This window comes from Mauremys reevesii, linkage group 2 (assembly GCF_016161935.1).
Source record: "Mauremys reevesii isolate NIE-2019 linkage group 2, ASM1616193v1, whole genome shotgun sequence".
In the NCBI taxonomy this organism is placed as follows: Eukaryota; Metazoa; Chordata; order Testudines; family Geoemydidae; genus Mauremys; species Mauremys reevesii.
This window is the reverse complement of record NC_052624.1, coordinates 33,908,315-33,934,850: the sequence shown is the minus strand read 5'-3', so window position 1 is coordinate 33,934,850 and position 26,536 is coordinate 33,908,315. Positions and strand designations below refer to the sequence as shown.

General features: G+C 39.8%; 1 protein-coding gene across 8 annotated transcripts in view; it reads left to right on the top strand.

Moving 5' to 3' along the window:
• MYO3A (myosin IIIA) overlaps window positions 1-26,536 on the top strand; it is a 188,271-nt gene that overhangs the window by 113,331 nt on the left and 48,404 nt on the right. For all 8 annotated transcript variants that reach the window (XM_039523756.1, XM_039523755.1, XM_039523753.1 and 5 more), the window contains 9 exons: window positions 430-528; window positions 629-743; window positions 5,602-5,728; window positions 6,592-6,802; window positions 7,947-8,094; window positions 22,236-22,389; window positions 23,582-23,670; window positions 24,172-24,301; window positions 25,951-26,030. In XM_039523756.1, coding sequence (XP_039379690.1) covers window positions 430-528; window positions 629-743; window positions 5,602-5,728; window positions 6,592-6,802; window positions 7,947-8,094; window positions 22,236-22,389; window positions 23,582-23,670; window positions 24,172-24,301; window positions 25,951-26,030 — 1,153 coding nt within the window. The remainder of the gene's footprint in view (window positions 1-429; window positions 529-628; window positions 744-5,601; window positions 5,729-6,591; window positions 6,803-7,946; window positions 8,095-22,235; window positions 22,390-23,581; window positions 23,671-24,171; window positions 24,302-25,950; window positions 26,031-26,536) is intronic.

Genomic DNA, 26,536 nt, shown 5'->3' with positions numbered 1-26,536 from the left:
CCTTGCAGGATCAAACCCATAGTGAGAATGCAGCTTTGCCTGGGAGGGAAGATTTGAACAGAGTTCCTCTGGGCACAGTTAGTTTACTAAGGTTGTGGGCAATTTCCAAGATCTGACCCAATATTTACTTATTCGATCAAACACCACAGTGCACAGTGCCACATTTAGTTGCTTCTACATCATCTGCATTGGTAGATATGACACAAGAAAAGCTTGCACAGAAAAAGATGGAGCTACTTAAAATCACTGCACCAAGTACTCAGCAGGTATAAACTGATGGAACTCCATTGACTTCAATAGAGCCATGTCAATGTACAGCAGCTGAAGATCTGGTATTTTTAATGATGTTTAACAATAGCAATAATGCCATCAATAAATCTAGCAGTACAACTTTGTTACTCAAACAAATAATTGCTTTTGTTGTTTCAGGGGAGAGAGAAATTTCCATATTTTTTATTACATTTATGCTGGTTTAGCAGAAAAGAAAAAACTGGCACATTATAAACTGCCAGAGTATAAGCCACCCAGGTAACAGAGTTTCTTTTTACATAAATTGATTTCTAAGGAGTACATTGTCGTTGGCTCAACCGCATTCGGATTATAACCCTTCGTTCCTCAACCCTTTCAGGTATCTGCAAAATGAACATCTCCGAACAGCTCAAGATTTTATGAACAACAATTTCTATAAGTCTCAGTTTGAATTAATTGAGCAGTGCTTCAAAGTCATAGGTTTTACAATGGAGGTGAGTGCTGATAACATTTCAATCTTTTTCATTTTTTTGAAACATTTCTATGCTTCTTTCTGTGACAAGAGGTAATAAAGGGAAAATGCATAGAAAGAATATAACTAATTTCCTTCACTATTTTTCTCATTTTGGCTAAAAATACAACCAGTTTCCTTCATTATATTGCTTACTTTGGCTATGATTCTTAGACATTTTTGGATATTCCATGGTCAGTTTGTCATTATATTATTACATATTTTAATTATTTTAAAAGTTTTTAAGTATCTATATACTAAGAAAGTATTATTAGTGAACAGTCCTATAAAGTCAGTGGCCATAACACAGCTGAATATTTGAAAAAAGTTAGTTACAAAATAAGTGCATAGAAAATAATGTTTGTAACTATTAATAAGCCTATAATTTTAGCCTGGTTAGAGTAAGCTTTATTCACTTTTTTAATTAGAGTTTGAAATAAGAAGCCTTTGGCAACGATAGTTGAAATGCATTGAGCAGATCAAACCTGTCATGTCAGGGTGAGTCTTATAAATGACCGGGGGCAGCTCTATGTTTTTGCCGCTCCAAGCATGGCAGTCAGGGTGCCTTCGGTGGCATTTCTGCGGGAGGTCCGCCGGTCACGCAGATTCGGCAGCGGTTCTGCGGGTGATCTACTGATCCTGTGCATTCGGCGTACCCGCCGCCGAAGCCGCAGAAACGCTCCCGAAGGCTCCCTGACTGCTGTCCTCATGACGACCGGCATGCCGCCCCCCCCCCAGGCACATGTGTGCTGCACTGGTGCCTGGAGCCACCCCTGTCAATGACCACTAATTTAATCCATTCTTCTTTCGCATTGTCTCTTTTCACGGGTGTGCAGGCCACTGGTTCTCTCTTGTAAGCCTGTACCAGGTATAATTACAATAAATATCAGCCTGTTTCTTTTTAAAGTCTCCCTTCATCAGCTGCTTTGAAACAAGGAATTTCATGTACCATGAGAGAAGCTGCATTATAATGTTGCTATTCATGGTTATTAATATTTCTCAGCATACTGTGCATAACACTGTTGGTGCCTAGTCCTGGAGGAGCAAGTCCAACAGGAAGGAGGTACTAAAAAGAGTCAAGTCTATAAAAATAGAATACTAGTTTACAAAAGAAAATCTGAGAGTTTTCTACAATTCCAAGTGTGAGACTTTTCACAGATCTAGTTTGGACAGGAAATATATATATGGCTGATGACGTGTTAACATTCACTATGCCATCATTAAGGGTGATATTTTAGCTATGAAGAAATGTGTATAAACCTTTTCCCCTATGTTTTAATAATACGTTCCTTGCTGTTTTGCCATTAATGATGTATTTCTTTATTACTGCAGCTTTTTTTCCATGGAAATTTTTGAATTGTTTGCAAAAAATATTAAAATCAGAAACAGCATTGACTGCTGTTTTATGACACTGGAGTTGTCAATAAGTATCAAAAGTATCTCCCATCATGCACTGTAGTTTCCCCTCTTGAGGGAGGTGATACATCGTGGCAGTTATATGGAATCATGGGAGATGAAGTCTGACTGAAGAGCCTGTCATGTAAAGGAAAATGGGAGCATGAGATACCTTAACTACAACTCCCATGAGGCACTGAAGTGGCATTTCAGAATCCAAATATTTCATTTTTAGACATCGATTTTTTGACAAAAAAATCAATTTTTTCAATGGGAAGTGGACACTTTTTTGCCAAAAAAATCATTTACTCAAAAATCCATTTTCTGCTGGAAATTTTTTTTGACAGAAAACTTTCAGTCAGGCCCATTACCTACCTTGCTGCAAACCTATATAGCCAAAGCAGATGAAACCTTTTAGCAGTGAACCTGAATTTTCATCTTTTTTTCCCAAGTCCATTCTCTTCTTTTTCCTTTTGATAATTATTCACAACTCCAGCGCTGTATAGCAGATGGTAAGGCCCCAAAATTTCCTGTCAGCAGTACTTCCATATCTTCAGAACTGACCTACATGAATGTGAAGGTTGCAGAACTGTCATCAGCAGAGCCACCCTCATGACAGGACCTTGTGGGGCATGAAGTGTACTATGCAGTTACACCAGCCTGTTCCTGTTCCCCGTGCTTAAACATTCATTTTGATTGATAAGAGCATCACCTGCATATAGCAATGACCCGATATGGCCCAAAAGAGGAGGTGTCACTTCTGATATTTTGGAAGTCTACTGAGAAATGTGATTGGCCACACTATGCACAGTGCCAGCATGCATCTTCTGGTCACTTTGCAGAAGGTTGTGGGACAGGGTGTGCTTAGTTTCTGAGTGGATGGGGAAGGAGAGGCATAAAGAGTCTTCCTTGCTTGTTGAGCCTCCTATGAAGGACTCCATGGGGCTATTCCTCGTGGAAGTGGTAGCCTCTCAAAAGAGGGTGGGGCTCTTGTCTGACCCACTTCCACCCCAGCTAGCAGAGAAGGCTGGGTACAGAGGGGAGTGGATACTGCACTCTCTTGAAGTGTGACACAGCAGTGGTGGTTCCCAGCGCTCCCATGAGCTCCTGGAATCATTGTACCTAATCCAGGCATAATATCTCCCTGCACTGCCACTGGGGCTGTGTGTCTTCGCACCATACCCTTTGCAGAACTGTGGCTATATGCCAGGAATCAAGCTCTGTATGCACAGAGACTGCTACTTTTTGTCTAGAGAAAGATGCTGCATCAGAAGGAGGCTCCTCCATGGAAAGGTGCAATAATGTACCCCTAACCTTTGACATTTCATCATGGTGCACAGAGGAGTTTCTCTATATAGCCACAATTCTTGTTCTATTAACCGGAGTCCTGAACATTAGTCTTGTGCATTCTGATTAAAATGGAGCCAACATGTTTTTATGAAATCTCTCTTTTAAACTGGCTAGCATACTGTAATGGTAACTACATACTCTATACTTTGCTCTCTGTCCTAAACCCACACTCTTTTACTTAAAACTGCATGACAAAAATAAGAGGCAAGGACTGCCTGGGGTGCACAATAATCATTCTGTACTAGACAGATCAACCAGATTTAACACCTACTTGAAAAGGGCACAGAAATGTCCGTTGCTATACCCATTATACAACATAATGGCAAAAGTCAAGTTTTCCATTTCTTTGAATTTCCTCCACATTCTTAGGCTTGAAATGAGAATAATCACTTTACAAACATACATACTGTGTGCCAATCATCCTAAGAATAATTTTTAGAATGAGATTTTTAGTTGGCTTTGGAGTAACTGGAATAATTCATTTTCATTAAGTATTGGATTTGTGCTGGATTCAGTTCTGAAAGTGTTGAAAATAAGATCAAATATTTTTGAGCAATTAAAGATAATTAAGGATTTTATCTGAATAATTGATGCCAGCATGTTACAAAATATTATGATATAAAATGCTGTGGAGTGATGAGTAGCCCATCTGATAAAATGCTTGTCCAATACTCTGCACCCTTAAGAAAAATAATAGCCCCAAATTCTGCTTTAACCCTAGTCTACATTACAGAAACTAAAACTGGCTGACTCTGCTTAGAAAATGATCAGAAATCACCAAATATGGAGATGGGTATTCAAGTTTACAGCTAGATCAAAGCCAAAACCACAAGGAAAGCATTACTTTATCTATTACTATTACAGTTTTACTTATAATTCATTATTATTTAAGGTCACGTACTATGTATGTCACCTAAAATTTACATTGTGATTACAAACATTGGCCCCAGATCAGGAAAAAATCCCTATTCAGGACAGCACTTAAGCACATGCTTAACTTGAAAACAATGGGATTTAGGCACATGCTTAAAATGAAGTATGTGTTTAAAGTGTTCTCCTGAATATGGATGAGCTTAAGGACCTGCATAAGTGCTTCCCTGAATCAGTGTCTGATTCTTCTCCTAGTGAAGCACTGTTTCCATTGACTTCAGTGGGCACAGGATTCAACCTGTTGTAAAACTCATTCTTTGTTCCAAGAAGCTTCCAGCCTTAGGACTAGATCATGCCTTCAGGCACAGCAAGGGGTGGTATGGAGTTGCTCCTGAACTCTCTGGTGCACAGAGGGAGAAACACAACCACTATGGCATCCCTTTATGGGATGCAGCCTGCTCCTCCCTGCATGCTAATCTAGTTCTAAGCTATTGCAGAAGTGGGGTTAGGCCACGTTCCCACCTCGTCCTTGCCCCCTATTTGGTGCCAGGCATCCCCTGGGGACTAGCAGTAGAGTATGGTATGAGGAGAATGAGGTAGATGTATTCCTGGATGAGAGTGTATGGTGGACAAGAAGAATGAGACTGCTCCATGCTTGGGAGGCAGAGTGCTAGAAGGCATGGAGTGAGGAAAGGGAATCGTAAAGCAAGAGGACTGAACACAGAGTGAGGAGAGTAAGAGGCAATGAGAGCAAAAATAGAGATGGAGATAAAGATTGTGAAGGACCTTGAAAGTGAGAACAAAGAGCTTGAATTAGATGTCAGAGACGAAGCCTCTGAAGTGGTTCAAGGATAGGGGTGCTTTGGTCGTACTGATAGAGAGAGGAGAGCATGATGAAAATACTATGGCTAATTTAACTGTACTTGTCCTGAGCAGGAGTTCTCAACCTTGTCAGGCAATTGCATCAATTTACTAAAATGAGATCTCATGTGTATCGGCTGACTTGATCCTCGATCTGGTCACCCAGTGACTCCTGTTCAGCTGTGTGTGCTCCAGGGCAGTCCAGGCTCCACTATAAATGAGGAGGCAGTCAATAGCAACATGTTAAGGCCCAGTACAGATGCTTATCTTCAAGATATGGAAAAGGGGTATAGAATACCCGTTATTGCAGCCTAAGGTACCAAATGTAAGACTATAAATAGCTACATTTTTACTCTCCTTTTCAGGAACTTGGCAGTGTGTACAGTATTCTTGCTGCAATTTTAAACGTGGGTAACATTGAGTTTTCTTCAGTGGTATCTGAGCACACGATTGACAAGAGCAATATTTCCAATCCAGTCGCACTTGAGAATTGTGAGTTCTCTTTTCTTTGATTTAAGATTAAAATTCTGTAATGTTTTAGCAGGCAGGAGATTTTATCACATTAGATTTATCTATAAAAACTGTATTCAGATGGAAATTTTGCAAGACTAATTAAAATACAACAATTCAATTCATGCCAAATCCATATTAATAAAAATGTAAAAAGAAGGGTTTCTTTCATATTTATGTGTGTACAAATTATTTACTTTTTGTGTCCATCCACATAGTTTATTCAGATAGCGTGACTGTTACTGGGGATGTCTGCAAAGCAAAATGGAAGTTTCATGATTTTTGTCAACATTTAAACTTTTTGTGAAAAATGTCATAAAAATTTTGAATTTTATTTTTTTACCAGCTCTACCTCCTACAGTAGAGCTGGGCTACCTGCCTTGTGGGTCACAATGGGTTTACAGTGGAAAAGCATCCACAGGGAAGCTGCTACTCCCCCTCCTGTATGAATGAGGGGGAGTAAGGGGTTGGACTAGATGACCTCCTGAGGTCTCTTCCAACCCAAATCATCTATGATTCTAATGGTTGGAGAGAGGGTGGAGCCTTGATGCTGTCCCCGACACATTGGCCAGCATGGCTGAGCTGTCACTTAAGGGAAAGTAATCTGCACCTGGGAAAGGGGTGGTGCACATGACTTCCCCACCCTGGAGCAAGAGGGGAATTAGCTACAGATTATGACTGAGTCCTTCATCTGCTCTTAGTGCAGCACAATTCCACTCAGCCCCATATTCAGGACACATTGTACTGTTACAATCTAACCCTTAGAAATTAAGAAATATCTCCTTCCTCCAAAAATATACCTGTGGATTATGTGTGTCTTAATAGTAAATCTGTTCACTTTCTAGGTGCTTCCTTGCTGTGCATTCAGTCAGATGAACTGCAAGAAGCTCTCACCTCCTACTGCGTGGTGACTCGAGGGGAAACCATTATCCTTCCCAACACCGTGGAAAAAGCTATTGATGTCAGAGATGCCATGGCCAAAGCATTATATGGGCGTCTCTTTAGTTGGATAGTCAATCGCATCAATACTTTACTCAAGCCAGACAAACTTTTAAGGTAAAGGGACATTTTTCCAGTAGAAAAATTCTGTCTTTGCAATGTATGATTTATGTAACTACATGTTCTATATACTTTATAGAACATCTGGACACAGAATAGTCTTGATATAATATTTCATTAGCTTGTTCAGATCTGTAACATTTAGCTTTTATAAATCCTTCCTTCATCTGATAACTTTTATATCTATGCTAATAATTTCTGATCGTATACATTTTTTTCATTAGTAGTATGCAATAGACATACAGTAAATAGCTGTAATACTGGCATCTTGGCATTTTTCTATAGATTAACTGGGTGAAATTCTGATCTCAGTTATTCCCATGTAAATTAGGAGTAAACCTACTGGAGTTATGTAACAGATATTTTTGCTTTAGATGATTTACTCATAACACTTAGGGCCAACACTGCCATTCATCTGTAGATTAATTAGGCCACATTCTGATCTCATTTGCACCCATCCTTCTGGTGTTCTTATTATTATTATTATTAAGTATTTATATATATTATGATAGTGTAAGGTCACATTTTCATACTTCAGTGCCTAAAGCTAGGCTTCTAAATACCTGTTGCATGCACCTCATTTCAAATTTAAACTATCTTAATCTTAATATTTAAAACAGGTATATAGGTGCATAAAAATGAATGTAGGGGCCTCTCTGCAGACAATCTATTTTGAAAAGTCAGCCCTAAGCATTGTGAGCAAATAATCTGAGGGAAGAAATACCTAGTATCTAATTACAAGCCTATTTTATTACCATAGAAACAAAGAGCAACTGTGTGTCACTTGTGAACCATAGTCTGTTTTTTTTCATGATAGGCTTAAATGTATTTAATATTAGTTTAAACCTAAAATTGGAAATCCTGCTTGTCTTTGCCAGCTGAGTTTATCCACACTTACAGTAAATAAATCATGTTTGACACATACAGTCATCCTTAGATTTACATGTACTATTGTATTGCATATTAGAATTGATCATTCTATTAAGATTTATCTGATTGGGCAAAATTCATCCTTATGTAACTCCCAGGGTCAGTGATAAATTTGGCCCATTATTTATTTTCTTGAAACAATAATGAAGTTAGGTAGTATGTAAAATAATGGAGATAAAAATATGAAGAGCTTTTTAAATTCTTTTTTCAGCGAAAATGATGATGGGTTGAACATTGGGATTCTTGATATTTTTGGCTTTGAAAATTTCAAAAAAAATTCTTTCGAACAACTGTGTATCAACATTGCCAATGAACAGATTCAGTTCTACTTCAATCAACATGTATTTGCCTGGGAACAGGTAGGTTTGGGGATATTTTATCAAGCTTAGTAGCGCTGAACATAAAATATTTGACCCAAAAAAGCTAAACTCTTCTTTCTTCTTAAGAAGCACAGAATAGTAGTCTATAACAGACTGCTTTCTGTCTATACATTATGTGAAGAATTGTTGGATTGCTATTTGTAATTTAAATGTCCATCTAAAATGCATTAAACTTCAAATTTACAGTTTCTAGGCAACAGCGCACAGAAATAATTGGTTTGATTCAAATGCATTGTTGTTTTGTTGAGGAATAATATGCACTATGTAATTTATGGTTCAACAGCAAAAAGCAGAAATGCCAAATAGTACATATTTTTTGAAGAATGACTTTCCTAATAGCATGCTAATAAGCTTTTTAACATTGAATTCCAATAATAAAAATCAGAATAATTGCAATTATTTGGATCTCATTTAGGAATTTGTTCTCCTAAACCAACTGATGGAAGATTTACTTTGATTACACTATATAATTTGATTTAAAAGATGGAGGAAAAATTAGGTGTTGTAATTACGAAAGCTAATGAACTTGAAAGGTCAGTAGAAAAACTGTAAAAAGACCATAAGGAGTTTATACAAGGATTAAATGAAAATTAAGTTAAACAGTTTTAAATTGCTAGCCAATTAATTCTCTTATTTGAGAAAACATGTTTCAACAAAAAACAGAAGTACTGCCCAATACTGCATGTCCTGGGTAATCAACCCTCGCATTTTAGGTTTAGAGAGTGAAAAGATACTTTCTCTGCATTATTGGATGAAATTTCAGATGTATATTTTTGAAAAGCATTTTGTCACCCACCCTCATAATTTTTAATTACTAATACTAATGCAGAGTTTTGCCCAAACTGTTAATCATTGTTGGTTTTGTAAATAATAGAGATGTAAGTTTGGGAAAATCTCTCTCTCTCTCTCTCTCTCTCTCTCTCTCTCTCTCTCTCTCTCTCTCATGTTTGTGTATAAATAAAAGGAAAATAGTACTTTATGGCAAACATATTTGATAGTTTCCAATTATTTCAAAGGCAACACAATCATGTGGAGTTAGATGTAGCCTTTTGGGTGTGACTGTATATCTTCATGAAGAAGATTTTCCAATTACACCAGAAGGATTATCTTTTGTCTTGGACTCCTCTAAGCCAAAGATGGTTTGACTTTGTCTGTGGCAACCACTTTAACAGTTTTGGTGCCAAAGCCTCCAGATGCACCCAAGATGTAGATCACAGAAGTCTGAGTAGTTGGCTACTGCTGCCTCTGGGGTCTTAATGGGTTTAATGGCCACCGTGTGAAGAGAGAACAGCAGCAGATTGGAACGGTATACAAAGAACAGCTGCTTCTTTGTATATTGACTCAAAGGGTTTTTTTTAAGATCTTGGTTAATAAACTTCTAGAAGTATAACTAGAAAATGTATGCTAGAAAACAATGTGAAAATTAACTATTAAAGAAGTCTTAAAGCCATTGTCTGCACTGCAGATTAAAACATGCAGAATGTGCAACTACTAGTACATTCCACCATATGTAAGGGCTTGTCTACCATATGGAAGGGCTTGTCCTCGATTAACTGTTCCTAATTAATGCCATGTGTAGACACTCTTATTCTGGAATAAGCAGTTTAAAAATCATGTGAAAGGAGGCTCTATCACCCACCCTGGAATATCTCCATGCATCAGTCACAACAGTAATACTCTCAGGCAACAAAGCTCAGTCCACCAAAGAAGCCAACCATTATCTGCCACTTCTCTGTATTAAAAAGCCAACATCTGGGGAAATGATAATGAGTCTACACTTCTTTCTGGAATAAGAGTGTCCACACATGGAGTTATTCAGAAAAACCACTGCACTTTAAATTCATATCCTACCTTAATCTGTGTTAACTATCAAGTGTAGAAAAGCCATAAAAGAAGAGAAATTTTGTAGCCAAACACGGGATTTCCACAGCAGATGCTGCTCAGCTATTTAACACAGACACTTCTGTAATTAGCATTGAACCATCATTCTGTTCACTGCAGGACAAAGGGCTTTGCAGTTGACAGACATCCATGTCCTAGGGTGTGCTCAGACACAAAGGTTCTCAGTCTCTCTCTCCATCTTCTTTACTACCCACCTTTAATGTGCTTACCTTGCCTTGGGCTCCGCTGTATTCAAGTGTAATCTGCCTTCAGTTTCCTTTGGGTATCTTTATATGTAGACTGCTGGCCAGGCATGAGTTGACTCAAATGTTCTTGTGTTATCACTTAGCCTGGTCTACACTACGGGGTTAGGTCCACACAACCAACCCTGTTCCATCGACCTAAAGAGCTCTTAAAATTGACTTCTGTACTTCTCCCTGACGAGGGGAATAGCACTAAATTCGACCTTGCTGGGTCGAATTTGGAGTAGCGCGGACACAAATCAATGGTATTGGCTTCCGGGAGCTATCCCAGAGTGCTCCATTGTGTCCGCTCTGGACAGCACATTTGAGCTCCGATGCACTAGGCAGGTACACAGGAAAAATCCCAGGAACTTTTGAATTTCATTTCCTGTTTGATCAGCGTGGCAAACTCAGCAGCACAGGTGACCATACAGTCCCCCAGAATCGTAGAGTATCGAATGTTTCTACGCTTCCCCTATCATCTCCTTCCCTGAGGTTATCGCAGATTAGAAGCCGAAAAAAACACACTCATGATGACATGTTTTCTGAGCTCATGCAGTCCTCCTGCACTGATAGGGCACAGCTTAATGCATGGAGGCATTCAGTGGCAGAGGCCCGGAAAGAATTAAGTGAGTGTGAAGAGCGGAGGCAGCACGTGATGGTGAGGCTAATGGGGGAGCAAACAGACATGATGAAGCGTCTGTTGGGGGAGCAAACGGACATGATGAAGCATCTCTTGGAGCTGCAGGAAAGCCAACAAGAGCACAGACTCCCACTGCATCCACTGTATAACCGCCTACCCTCCTCCCCATGTTCCATAGCCTTCTCACCCAGATGCCCAAGAACGCGGGGGGAAGGCTCCGGGCACCCAGTCACTCCACTCCAGAGGATTGCCAAGCAACAGAAGGCTGTCATTCAAGCAGTTTGATTTTTAGTGTGGCTACAATAAGCAATGTGGCCTTGTCCTTCCCTCCACCCCCACCCCACCCAGGCTACCTTGTCTGTTATCTCTTTTTTTTTTTTTTATTAATAAAGAAAGAATGCATGGTTTCAAAACAATAGTTACTATATTTCAAAGTGGGGAGGGTGGTTTGCTTACAGGGAATTAAAATCAACAAAGAGGGAGGGTTTGCATCAAGGAGAAACACACACAATTGTCACACCGAAGCCTGGCCAGTCATGAAACTGGTTTTCAAAGCCTCTCTGATGCGCAGCGTGCCTTGCTGTGCTCTTCTAATCGCCCTGGTGTCTGGCTGCTCAAAATTGGACACCAGGCAATTTGCCTCAACCTCCCACCCCACCATAAACATCTCCCCCTTACTCTCACAGATATTATGGAGCACACAGCAAGCAGCAATAACAGTGGGAATGTTAGTTGCACTGAGGTCTGACCAACAGCACCAGCAAGCTTTTAAACATCTAAAGGCACATTCTACCACCATTCTGTACTTGCTTAGCCTATAGTCGAACTGCTCCTTACTACTGTCCAGGCTTCATGAGCCATGGGAGTAAGGGGTAGGCTGGGGTAGGTGCGACTGCGCAGTGCTACCGGCTGGGAGAGCAGCCTGAGGCAGAAGCCTCCAGCTCGCAACAGCAGTGGTGACAGTGAGCTGAGCGGGCTCCATGCTTGCCGTGCTACAGCGTCTGCATGGGTAACCCAGGAAAAAAGGCGTGAAACGATTGTCTGCCATTGCTTTCATGGAGGGAGAGGCGACTGATGACATGTACCCGAAACCACCCACGACAATGTTTTTGCCCCATCAGGCATTGGGCGCTTAATCCAGAATTCCAATGGGTAGCGGAGACTGCGGGAACTGTGGGATAGTCGATGCTAGCCACGGTAGTGAGGACGCACTCCACTGACTTAATGCACTTAGTGTGGACGTACACAATCAACTGTATAAAATCAATTTCTAAAAATCGACTTCTATAAAATCAACCTAATTTCATAGTGTAGACATACCCTTAGTTTAATAAGCTTGTGTGTGTGAGTTTCCTTCTGGTTTTGTGTGTGCCACATTTAAAAGGGGATCCGAACAGGCCTGATACTATAGCAAGCTTCATTACATTATCTTGCAGGGTATTCAAAGTAGTCTCTGGGGCTACTGCTGAAGTGATGCATAACTAACTCTACAGGCAAAAATTAGTGCAAAGTTGAGTATCAAACCCTATCATTTTAAACCCAGGAAGTGACTAGTGTGATCTTAGTATAAGGTAGTCACTGATTGCAAGGCTGTTGCTCAAGGACAGTTCACAATATAATTAATGGCCATTATAACACATCCCCTTCTCCCCTGCTTGGGACATGCACATTGCTTCAGTTCCATGTCACAAGAACAATCATGTAGAAAGTAGGTGGTTCAGCATCTTAAATGTTAATTGTATGGGATCTGCTAAGTTTAGCACTGATATGATATGCTCTGATTGTTAACTGATGTTTACGATATCCCTTTCTTCAGGAGTCAGCATACTGTAAATCTTTAAAAATGTCTGTGATTTCCTTTGTGTGTACAGTGTTGCTTTGTTTTGCACATTGAACTCCCATAGTTTCTGTAACATTTCCTAAACACATTTAAGCTATGATAGGCACATCTGCTCTACAACTTTCATTTGTCATTTAAGATATTCAGAGGGGGAGAAATAAATAATGTAATCATGGACCATTTAGAATCCTCCAACTCTTTGAGTTCCGAACCTCCAGAATGCTTACAGCCAACTGAATTTTGGCATAAAGCAATGTGCCAGCATAGCTTTTGTAAAATGTGAATAGCATTGTTTTTTGACTGTGATTACTTAGTGGTTTTGTGTGCATGTGTGTGGTTTCCTTTTAAATTATAATCTTAGATAATTAATGGAATACATATATCAATTTGCAAATGAAAAATATGATGGGACTGAATGGTGGTTGGGTCTATAAACATCTGTGGGAGTATTTCCCTTCTATCTTAGGCTTTTATATAGCACTTATTACTGTGTTGTACAAAATTAAACAATATAGTTTTTCTCTCTTCATTCTTCTAAAGAAAGGAGTGCAGCCTTGTCAATATATGAGTTCTTCTCTCTTCCCCAAATTATTTGAACAACTTCATACCAGGTCAAAGTGGTTGAAATGGAACATATCTCTGTGTGGTTGGTGGCCTAGGTCAAGTGGGTTGGTCTTAGTCTAGTTCCCACTGAACAGGCATCTTCATAACAAAAACCAACACCACGATTGACTTAAGTGGCTTGCTTTTTGGCAATCTGAGAAATGAAGCCAATAAATGAATGAACATGGAAGACTAAATTATTCCTACGCTGATGGAGGTGGCACATTTCTGGGGTAGTCTGTGCTGCCTTTGCCTATGCTGTACCAGTTCCAGGGATAATAACTAGGGCTGATGATCATAATGATAACATGTAGCTCTTATATAGTGCTTTTCATCATTAAACATCAAAGTAAGGAAGAAGTATCATTATCTCCATTTTTCAGCTAGGGAAACACATGCGCAGAAAGATGAAATGACTTGGGCTTTGGTTTTTAGCATTTTTAGCATTGTCACGCTGGCATATTTAATGAGCTCTGAAATAAATTTCAAAACTGAAAAATGTTATTACATATAAACATACTTCCATCTGAAAAACAGCTCCTCCTCCATGTTCATTGTAAGCTCTTCATAACAGGGAAGTATCCGCCTATATTTTTGTACATATTATTGCACATCTGTGGCACTGTATGTAAATAAGGTACAAATCTAATTCTTCCTTTAAGTGGCTTGTTTCATTCCTGTTTATATGAGACCCCAATTCTCTTTCCATGAGCTGCCATGGAAATTGAGGTCAGTCAGGCACTTGGGCTAACAGTCCCTAGATGTAACCATGTGGGGCTGATAGCAAGGCATTCTGAGAGGAAGGTCTTCAATTCTGAGCTTCACTTTTCCCACCGGTCTAGCAGACTCCATTTGTTAACCTTACAGGCACAGTGTAAGGCTTGTCTCTTCCCCAGGCTTTCTGAGTGGAAGAAATGAAGACTGGGGTAAGTGCTGCCTCTTTATTTTGAGGAACATTTTTTTTAATCCTCTGCAAATAGTGGGCCAGATTCACTCCTGGGTTCTGCCGATGGATCACCAGATGCACATCATCCTATTGGCAGCAAGTCTAGCCAGGGGTGAGAGGATCACAGCAGTGCAAGATGTCCACAAAACTACTCTGCTGGGGAGCATGGACCCAATTAGTAAAGCCCCAAAAGCTGAAGTCACTGGCCAGAGAGGGGATGTGGCCAAGGACCCAGGGAATGTGTTAGTTCAGCACATCCACAGACTGAGGACGTACTCAGTCTTACAGTAGCTGTTCACACCATCTCTACACATGACTAATTGTATGGCAACTGCGAGAGGGGAATTTTTCTAATCTAAAGGTAAGAAATAGGAAATCTGGATTGAAATCCATCCCTTTGACATAAATGGGGTAACAACGAAGAATGAATTTGTCCCACTATGTTTGTCAGGATATAGATTTGGGTCTGGGGTAAATAGAGGCTGGGGGGAAAAGTAGGGGAAAACCTTGTGCGGGTCTAATATAGCATTGTCTTGAATCAAGGGGAACAAACTCTGCAAGATGTGCAATGAACTGCCCCTCAACTCTGCAGGCTCTGGGGATTGACAGGAGGCAGGGCCATCCACACAGAAACACCGTGTCTCTGGGCAACATCTTGGTCTCTAACTCCATGATTCTGAAGGCACCGTGCTGCCAGAGCTTCCCCCCAGCCTGTGTGTGGAGTAGCTTGTTTTGTTGTGTAAGGGTAGTAAGTGAGGCTGAAGGGTCACTCTTCATCTAGCAGCATTCGGCTCAGAATGCCTGTTAGAGCAGAAAGTTGCCTGCTGCAGCTAGTTTGTGTACTTCTGGGTAGACGTAAAGTTGAGAACAAAAGAACTTTCTGTTTAACACAAACCATTGTGCTTTACAAAGTGAAATACAGCCTCAGCAGCCTAGAGAAGTGCCCTAAAGAGGGCATTTCTCCTGCCTGGAGATGGGCCCAAGCTGCCAGCATTTCCATGGACCTTGGGACTGGGGGGGGACAAAGCATGTTTTCACTTGACCCTGCAGAAAGGGGTCTGTGTGGTCCAGGGAAGTGACACTACAGTGGAGGGAGCTGACTTTCCTTTCCATGCAGGACTGATAGGAATCTTCATAGAGGGGATCTAGGTGGTATTGGCCAGATGGACAGCTTTTCCGTTTCTCCATAAATTCTGGTTATTTCAGCACTGGTTTTATTGTCTTAGCAAAGATATGAATTGTGATGTTTGGCACAGTATATTTCAGAAGATTGACCTTCTCATTGTGACCCATTATATGAGCATACTAGTGGAATTTGATGCATGCTAATACAGATGATAAATGCATTGGTCAGAAGGACCCTAACCTAATGTGCTTTTGGATAAGGCATGTGCAACATTCATTTTTGTTTGCGGTGGTGTTGTTGCTGTGTTAGTCCCAGGATATTGGAGAGATAAGGTGGATGAGGTAGTATTTTTTTTTATTGGACCAGCTTCTCTTGGCAAAAGAGCCAAGCTTTCAAGCTACATAGAGTTCTTCTTCAGGTCTGCAGAGCTCTGTGTAGCTTGAAAGCTTGACTCTTTCACCAACAGAAGTTGGTCCAGTAAAAGATACTGCCTCACCCGCCTTGTCTCTCACATTTATTTTTAATTTTATAATTGCATCTTTTGCTTTAGTAAGATGGTAAAAGGCAGGTTCTGAAGAAGTTCCTAAAGTTAATCTTTAAACCAAATGGGACTTCATATCATCACATCAACAAAGTGGCATTACTTCATGACTCAGTTGTTTTCTATTAGTACAAAACAAAATTATGAACTGCATTTAATAATATTGTCCCTATTGATTTAAGTGCAGCAAATCTGCACAGAGTAATATTACCTAGTTTGATCACAATAGACACAGCATAAAATAAGAGCCAACATACTCCAATGTAGTGCAGTCATTCCTTGTGACATCCTATCTATGTGAATACTGTCTCGTGGATTGTGTGATATCCTCTCAATGAGTAGAAACTATTTTAGGGAATTCAGATGCTGTGAAACATCACTAGGGCTTGCAGCCTCCTGTAGCTGATTCAGTGCCTGGTTTATGGCATGTTAGAAATTAATACAAATAAAATATCTTTCGTTATAGCTTTATAATATGTCATATTAGTTTTTTCTCCTGTCTCATATTTCATCATAATATGGTGAAGGGAGCAGTATTGCATGAGGGACTGATAATACAGAGTCTTTCACTGTTAGGTCACTGATTTAAATCTAACCCAGCTCCATAGTGAGTGGAAGTTTTTTGCTTCCTGACATCATTCATTGACCTATGTGAAATGATTTAATGGATTTGTTCCATATCCTGGTAGACATCACAAAAACCATTGGCACTTATTGACACTCCATTTGGCAGTCTTAATAGAGAAGCAGAAAACTGAATGATCATGAAGGCTTAAACTGTCCATGTGGTCCTTCCAGGTCAGGACTGAGGCATATGAAGGCAGTACAGGGAAGCTTGTGCTGCTGTTCTCATACTGTGTAACTATGGTGTGTAGCTATGGAAGTTCCATTTACTCTTAAATCAGAGTTCAGTGTCCAGTGTTGTTAAACTGTCTCCTTTAATGAGCATTAGAGTTATAGAAAAACTAATAATTGGAGATGTTGCCCAGGAATGCTTGTCTAAGGATGCATCAGTGTCATGGAAATATTTACTCCTTTTTCTGACTGTCATAATCAACAGAAGCTGATTATCATAATTATTATTTATTTACATGTAGACTGTTGACAGTAAAAGCATCCTTAGTGATAACACCTTGTGCTTGAACCTAATATCTCAGTCTTGGGACAACTACAGCCTGATCAAGGATTATACAACCTTGGTGGAATGATGGTAATCAGCAGGATACAGTAATACCAAGATACAAAAGATACAGGAATGATGGAGTAGGTCCTGCTGGTCAGGGAGTGGCACTATGTGTAAAAGAAAGCATAGAGTCAACTGTAATAGAAATTGTAAATTAATCAAACTATGCCATAGAATCCCTATGGATAGAAATTCCATGCTTGAACAACAACAGCATAACAGTAGGAGTGTACTACAGACCACCTGGTGAGAGTGATTGTTAAATTCCATGGGAGAGTAGAGAGGCTGCAAAACCAGAAAACCCAATAACATTGAGGAATTTTAACTATCCCCTCAGGATGGGACACAGAGATAAAATTTCTAGACACCATTAATGACTGCTTCTTGGAGCAGCTACTTCTGGAAGCCACAAGGGGAGAGGTAATTCTTGATTTAGTCCTAAGTGGCGTAGTGGATCTGGTCCAAGAGGTGAATATAGCTGAACCACTCATTAATGATGACCATAATGTAATTAAATTTAGCCACCTTTTGGAGGGGGGGAAAGACCAAAGAAACCCACCACACTACAATTTAACATTAAAAAGGGGAACTACATAAAATGAGGAAGTTAGTTAAATGGAAATTAAAAGGAACAGTCACAAGAGTGAAATGCCTGCAAGCTGCATGGAAACTATTTAAAAACACCATCATAGAGGCGCAAACTAAATGTAAACCCTAAATTAAAACAAAACAGTAAGAGGGCCCAAAAATGCCACCACGGCTAAACAACAGAGCAAAAAAGGTGGTTAGAGACAAAAAGACGTCCTTTAAAAATCCTACTGAGGAAAACAGAAAAGAGCATAAGCTCCAGCAAGTCAAGTGTAAAAGTATAATTCGGCAGGTCAAAAAAGAACGTGAAGAGCAACTAGCGTGACAAAGTCAGATGTGACAGCTGTAAGTGTGGTGGAAGGCAAGTGTATCAGCCCTAGAATGGTTAACTGCAAAGAGGTTACCTCACATTAATTAGAGATACCTGTGGCCAATTAAAGGCTGCCTGTGACCTTTAAAAACCTCTCTTCTGGAGAGAGAGAGAGAGGAAGGAGGGAAGGAAGGATGAGAAACAAGCTGCAGCAGGGAGAAAAGGCTTCTCCTAGGTGGAAGGCTGCTTTCCCTCCTTGAGAGGAAACAGTCAAGTTAACGTCTGTTTGGGGAAGGACTGGCAACCAGAAGCCAGCATAATGAGGCAACGCCCCAGAGAGGGGACAGGGAAATATATTTCTTTTGTGTTGTGAGTTTGGCTTTTTGCTTAATTGAAGTAGTTGGGCCTACTCTGAGGCCCACCTTGTAAATACTGAAAAAATAAACCAGAGCAAATCATTAAAAACCTTCAGAGTTGGACTGATTTACTCCAGGTCCCCACCGCCAAAGAGAGGAATGCTGATGCTGACAAAGTAAAAGGGGTGCCTTGCCACACTAGCAAAAGACACAAAACTAACAGCAAACATTTTCCTTGGTACATCAGAAGCAGGAAGCCTGACAAACAGTTGGTGGGGCCACTGGACAACTGAGGTGCTACAGAAGCAAACTTAAGGAAGATGGGACCATTGCAGAAAAGCTAAATTAATTCTTTGCATCAGTCTTCACTGCAGAGGATGGGAGGGCGATTCCCACACCTGAGCCATTCTTTTTAAGTGACAAATCTGGGGAACTGTCCCAGATTGAGGTTTCAGCAGAGGAGGTTTTGGAACAGATTGATGTATTAAATAATCATAAGTCACCAAGACCAGATGGTATTTACTCAGCAGTTCTGAAGGAACTCAAATATGAAATTGCAGAACTACTAACTGTGGTATGTAACCTATTGTTTAAATCATACTCTGTACCAGATGACTGGAGGATAGCTAATGTAATGCTGATTTTTAAAAGACTCCAGGTGTGATCCTGGCCAGTATACCTAACTTCACTGTCAGGCAAATTTGTTGAAACTATAGCAAAGAACGGCATTATCAGACATATTCATGTACACAATATGGTGGGAAAGAGTCAGCATGACTTGTCTAAATGGAAATCACGCTTCACTACTAGAATTCTTGGAGTGTTTCAACAAATGTGTGGACAAGGGTGATCCAGTGGATATAGTGTACTTTCACTCTCAGAAAGCCCTTGACAAGGTCCCTCATCAAAGGTACTTCAGCAAAGTAAGGAGTCATGGGATAAGAGGGAAGGTCCTCTCATGGATCAGTAGTTGGTTAAAAGATAGGAAACAAAGGGTAGGAATAAATAGTCAGTTTTCACAATTCAGAATGGTAAATAGCAAGGTCTCCCAAGGATTTGTACTGGGGCCAGTGCTGTTCAACTTATTCATAAATGAGCTGGAAAAAGAGGTAAACTGTGAAGTGGCAAAGTTGGCCAACAATACAACATTACTCAAAATAGATAAGTCCAAGGCTGACTGGGAAGAGTTGCAAAGGGATCTCACAAAACCGGGTGTGGCCAACAAAATGGCAAATGAAATTCAAATGTGATAAGTGCAAAGTAATGCACATTGGAAAATATAATCTCAACTATCTATGCAAAATGATGGCATCTAAATTAGCTGTTGCCATTCAAGGAAGACATCTTGTAGTCGTAGATAGTTCTCTGGAAACATCTACTCAATATGCAGTGGCAGTCAGAAAAGCTAACAGAATATTGGGTACCATTAGGAAAGGGATAGATAATAAGACAGAAAATAGCATAATGCCACTATTTAAATCCATGGTACACCCACACCTTGAACACAGCGTGCAGTTCTGGTCACAAAAGATACGTTCGATTTGGGGAAAGTACAGAGACGGGCAACAAAAATGATTAGGAGTATGGAACAGCTTCCATATGAGGAGACATTAAAAAGGCTGGGATTGTTCAGCTTAGAAAAGAGACAACTGAGGGATGTAATAGACGTCTATAAAATCATGAATGATGTGGAGAAAGTGAATAAGGAGGTGTTATTTACCCCTTCACATAACGCAAGATCCAGGGGTCACCCAATGAAATTAATAGGCAACAGGTTTAAACCAAACATAAGAAAGTAATTCTTCGCACAACACACAGTCAACCCATGGAACTCATTGCCAGGGGATGTTATGAAGGTCACAAGTATAACTGGGTCCAAAAAAGAATTAGATAAGTTCATGGAGGATAGATCCATCAATGGCTATTAGCCAAGATGGTCGGGGATGCAACCTCATGGTCTGGGTATCCCTAAACCTCTCACTGCCAGAAGCTGGGACTGGACATCATCACTCGATAACTGCCCTGTTCTGTTCATGCCTTCTGAAGCTTTTGGTATTGGCCACTGGCAGAAGATAGGGTACTGGGTAGATGGACCATTGGTCTGACCCAGTATGACCTTTCTTATATTTTTATTGGTGTGTAAATTGCACCATGCCAGGATTATCCTTGGGAGACACTATGACTCATAAACATACCTCTGAGTCACAGTGTCTCCTTGCTCCTGAAGGTATACTAATTTACTGCTAGCCTGCACCACTGGTATCTGATTATGCTCCTCTCCTGTGCTGGCCTCATGACTCACACCAATGAGTGATGAGATGAAGCCAAGACTCCATATATTCACACTGCTCCCCATCCACCTGTCCCTGGGCAGGAGTAAAAAGGGCTTAATCTTATATGGTGGGCACCAAGATATGACTATCCCACATAGAGCTGTATTAGGGGATTCACATCTTATTTCCTTGTGCGGGCATGCAGTCAGAGTCACAATCAAGCCCAAAAGTCTAGGAAGCCAGAAGAAAAGTAAATCTGGTCAAAAGTATGATTGTAGCAGTCAGATGGATTTGAAGATCATATTTGTCTGGGTCTTATTTGTCACATCAGCATTTCTGATTTTGTTGATTATACTTTTGGTTCCATCTGACTGAGAGGTGAAGTCATCAGAGGTCTCAGGACATGCTTTTCTTGATATAAAGCAATACGTGGAGATGAAATGGTTTCCAAAATATGCTCCGTGTTACCTTCTCCATTTCCCAACTCTTTCAGACTAAGGTGAATTATATACAGAGGGAGATCTTCATTGGTCTGGAAGACCTTCCTGCTTAGTTATAGGGGACTTCAATTGTTGAATGTTATCCATCTGTCAGGAATCAGTGTAGTCCCTAGGATAATGTATTTGCAATGAAAACAGGCAACACTGGATTGGTGACATCACTTAATAAGACAAAACTGTCATGGTAAAACTAAAGGTAACTGAAAAGGATTTTGTTCTTTAGATTAAAAAAATGATTTGTGAAGAGAATCAAAAGGCTTAATTAACTGGTTTGTGGATTTAGGGAACAGATTGCAAGAGAATTAAAGAAAAATCTGGCTACTTTTCCCTGATTTATAAAAAAAGACTTTAAAAACAAAAGAAAAGGCACTAAAAATGCTGAGGGCATGATACGTTTGCAGAGTTTGTGTAGTAGATTTTTCTCATCACCTTGAGAAGTCTGAGATCTCTGTATTCCAGAGCATAGAAACTAGATTTGTTTTCTACCATATTGAATACGATTGGCCTAGATTTTCAAAAGTGATTAGGGGGCCCAATTTGAGACATCTTATAGGGCTTTGATTTTCAGAAAGTGCTGAGCTCCAGCCTTCCCAAAATCTGGTCCTTTTAAGAAGTCTCAAGATGACTAGTCATTTTTACAAATCTTGGCCATTGTACTGGCAATAGGTCTGAATAATGAAGCAATGTAGGAATATAAACGAAGCCCGCAAATGACTTCAGAATAATTTTATTACAATACAGACTAGAGGAGTAAAGAGTGGAAGGACACTAAAGTCTCTATCTTGCCCTCAAACATGGTAGCTTGAGCTCTTTGACTTTGTTTATGTTTATTTGGTCTTGTGTGTACATGGTAAGCATATGATTTTACAAAACACACAGCATGAGGCAAGCAAGATTAAAACTTATAGCATTGCCGTGTGTTGCAACATTCAAAGTGACATTCTTTCTTACAAAACACTGATGCATTCGCCCCTTGGGTATTGTTTATTCTATGTAATTATGATTCCGCTCAGCTGTCAGTTTGTGAATCATATTCTGAAACTTCTCTGTGTTTGTGGGTGAAACATACATATTATCACCTGTTACAGAATGAATACCTATATGAAGGTGTTGATGCAAGAGTTATAGAGTATGAGGACAACCGGCCTCTCTTAGATATGTTCCTCCAGAAACCAATGGGTTTATTGTCTCTCCTTGATGAGGAAAGTCGATTCCCACGAGCAACTGATCAGACGCTTGTAGGTAGGTATGTTATACTTCAGAGGGTCTTAGGAGGCATAAGTTTTAAAGTTCAGTTTAAAGTATATTTTTATGGCCGTTAGCTATGTTTTCTGTGTGAACATGGTCCAGCTTCCCACGTACATTTGAGGGAGAGGGTAACTGAATCCAGCTCTGAAATTAATATTTCTTCTTATGAAAAGCAGCAAGATGGGCCTGAGCCACAAGAGATGGGTCTAGATTTCAAACACTCCACCATTCAGGAATGTTTGGATCCAAAGTTTTGGAGATAATGACCAATTTGGGTCCAGATCTAGGATCAGATTGCAAATACCCCATTCTTATGGTTAAAGAGGTATTTGGATCTGGGACTTTGGTCTAACCCATCTTTTGTCAAGAAGTTCTAGCTCTTTAAGGTATGAATCTGGCACAAAGGCACAGAAACTGTCTCATGTTAAAACAAGCAAATCCTGTGTCAGGGCTTGTCTACATACAAACGAACCAAAATCCCTAAACTGTTGTAATTTACACCTTTAATGTTTCAGTGCAACTCAGTGTGTGGACACTCTTATTTTGGAAGAAGAATGTCTACACACAAACTTGCACAGAAATAACTCAAGATGTGAGTTACAACTGATTTAGTGAGTTTTGTTCTAGTTTCAGTGTAGGCAAAGCCTTACTTCAGTCATTACCCACAAATATAAAGAGCGGGATCAGGGTTATGGGTGATCTCAGATCATCACACAACAAAACAGCCAAAAATACTGCCGTGTGTTTTTTATAGCCAAACGATAGCTATAATATGAGCTCTTTGTCTATCCTGGTACTTATATACTCCCCATCACTGAGTGCCTCCAAAACCATCAATGAATTTATCCTCGCAACATCCCTGTAAAATAGAAAGGATTATTATCCTCATTTTACAAATGGGGAAATAAAGCAAAGAGGGATTAAGTGATTTGTCCAAGGTCACACAGAAAGTCTGTAGCAGAGCCAATAATTGAAGCAAGAACTGCTGAGCCCTTGTCCAGTGCCTTAGCCATACAGCCATCCTGATGGTTCTTTCTCCTTCTCTTTAAAAAATGTGAGTCTGTTTCTGCATCTGCCTGAAAAGCTAGTTTAGTTTCCTTAGTTGAGTCCTGATCCAAACTGCTGTGGACTCATCACTGTTTTTGTACAATTACTCCAGTAAGACAAACTGTGTATCTGCTTACAGAAAAATTTGAAGATAACTTGAAGTCAAAATACTTTTGGAGACCCAAAAGAGTAGACCTAACCTTTGGGATTTACCATTATGCAGGAAAGGTAAGAGAACATAAATGTATTTGTTGTTGTTTTATCAATGTTGGGGGAGATTTTCAGAGATAACTCTGAGTTAGATGTGTAGCTCTCATTGTTTTTTTTTAATGATAACTGGGCATTTAACTGACCCTGGTGCCTTTGAAAATCTCCCGTTAACAGATTTTTAGGAAGAGATGTTAAGTGCACTGCAAATACCTGTACACTGTGCAGAACAAATGTCTCATGACTCCTGCAGGGATTAGTCACCATCTTCACATTTTTCTTTCATGGTTATCATCTTAATGTCTCTACATATTAAACGTTAAAACTAGCAGTGGCCAAAAGAGAAGGCTGAATTACTGCCCCTTATGACTGAAAAACTATTATGTCTGTTGACATATTACAGGACACATTTTAGAGTACATACAACTAGGCTTCCATTCCGAAAGTCGTGAAGCTACAGTAGGAAGCAGCATCTGATGCATAAAGAAAAGCTGCATAACTATAAATGCACTTTTTAAACAGGTTCTTTATAATGCAAGTGGATTCTTAGCCAAAAACAGAAATACCTTGCCAGCTGACATTGTGCTGCTGTTGCGGTCATCAGAAAACAATCTGACTAGACAGCTGGTAACCCATCCTCTTACCAAAACAGGTAATGTACCAGTAATTGTGGCAGATCTTTCTAATCCAGATAACTAACCCCCTCAGTACTGACTACTCCTGGTTTTTGTCTGGCTCTCAAATGATATTATGCAGCTTTGGTGGGTTTCATCCAATGCTAGAAACTAAACAGAATACGTAAGTTTCTCCAAAATTACAGTTTAGAAACCCAATATCATCTCGTGTAATTTCTTTATACTGTGCCATGGAACTAATTATCAGAGTATGTTCTGTCATTTTTAAACAGGATATATTTTTACATTGTGTTGTATATGCTCCAATGCAACTGTGCCAGAAAATATGCATGTTTTCTCCTGCAGTTACCCGTACAATCATGTGGGAGCTGTATTTATAATTGAACGGGAAAGCTAGACGGAATAGTAGAGAAGGTCTTACAGATAATGCTCTGCTTTTTATTGTATCTTACAGTAATCTGAAGTCTTTTCTTAGGCAAAACTCCTATTGATTACAGAAGGAATTTTGCCTGAATAAAAACAGCAAGTCAGTTCTATTTGAAGTCAATAGAAGCAGGACAGTTCAGAGTTCACTGTGACACAACATCCTTCACATGCAATTTTATCCTGGCATTAGAACCCACTGAGGTGCAAAGGTGCACCTCCTCTGAGTCAACTCCTATTGCCTCTCTGTATCTGGGAGCAGAACTGGGCCCATTGACCTTAAGATTACACTCTGTTCAGATACTGACGGTGTCATAAGCACAACTTTGCAGTATCAGGATGTGGCAGATGTATCTCTGAATTTTTTTGTGACCTTGGCTTTTGTCAGGATATAAGAGTTATTAATATATGGATTGTGGGTCCATTTTTTAAAGTGAGAGAGCTTTTTAAAAAAATTTTTTAAAGAGAATAAAAAGATCTATTGACATTCTGTTAGGTCAAAGGGTCTTTGGTACTTGATATGGTCACATAATCCATGAACCATTGACACACTAGCCAGTAGTGAATTATGTTTGTATCTGCCTACCCAGGTTTTGTCCTCACATCACTGTAGTACCTGAGCACAATTTGTACATTGCAGACTCCAGAAAGAGCATTTTGGAAACTAAAACAATGTCAGGTTGCCAGAATGGTTGATTCTGTCAACCCAAAAGTGCAATTGCTAAGAGTTCATAAGGCGTTTCCATATTCCTTTAGAAGATCCGTATCTGCTTAAACTGTTGTAATGCAGCCAGTTCTGGAAGTCATAATGGGAATTTTGCTTGATCCAGAGGGACTGGTTTCCATTCACAATAAGACCCCTTTGCATTATTCTGGCAGTGGAAAAGTGCCTTAAAAGGGATGTAAATTACATTTGCACCTACTCTAAGGCAACTTTATCTGCTATGGCAGTCTGAAGGGGGGTTGTAGTGCGTGGCTTCCTGGTTGGGGCGGATGTGTTTTGTTTTGTGTTTGCTTTAGCAGGTCATGTAAGTGCAGCGTAAGAAATGTAGAGCCCTTGTTTCATCTCCTCAGAATGGTTGTGGCTTTCTCAAAGTTCATTACCAAAAGCTAGAAGGGAAATAAAGAGACATGAATGCAAGGGTTTATATAGACGTATCACCAGGTACTTGGATAATGTGTTTTTTTAGTGTAACTGAAATATAAATTTTTTAGCAGGTTTTCTCCTCTCATCTTTCCTTAGGTAACCTAGCACATACCAAAAGCAAAAGTGCAATAAACTACCAGATGTGGACCCCCCAAAAATCAATCAGTCGTACTAAGGTAAGAAACCTAATTTCACAGCAGTGTTTTGAACCCTCATTTAAAGTAGACAAAGGCAATCTTCTTATTGCTACTGAAAGTAAGCAAGTAACCCCTTCCTTGGTTTTTCTCCCTCTCCTATTTTCTTTTCTGTTTAGCTGGATATCTTTGTGTTGTGCAATTCGTATTCCTTCCGTGAGGTAAAAACCTACAATTTCCCTTCTTTCTGACTATAGTTTTATAACTACTTCAGAAAAAAATATTTCCTTAACTGTACTATCATAGTTAAAAGGAGAAATTAAAAATATTTTCTCTAATTTGTGTGGCGTATGGTCATGTTCTGTAGAGAATAACCAAAATAACAGTGATGCTGAAATTATGTTCAGGACATCAGCAATCCTTGATATAAAAAAAATTGTCTCCTCTTATCACATTATTTGTGACAGTTACCTGGATGTTCAGTTATCAAACTGTGTCCTCAGTGTGTGTGTGGGTGTCTCTGTGTGTGTGAGTGTGTGTGTACCATG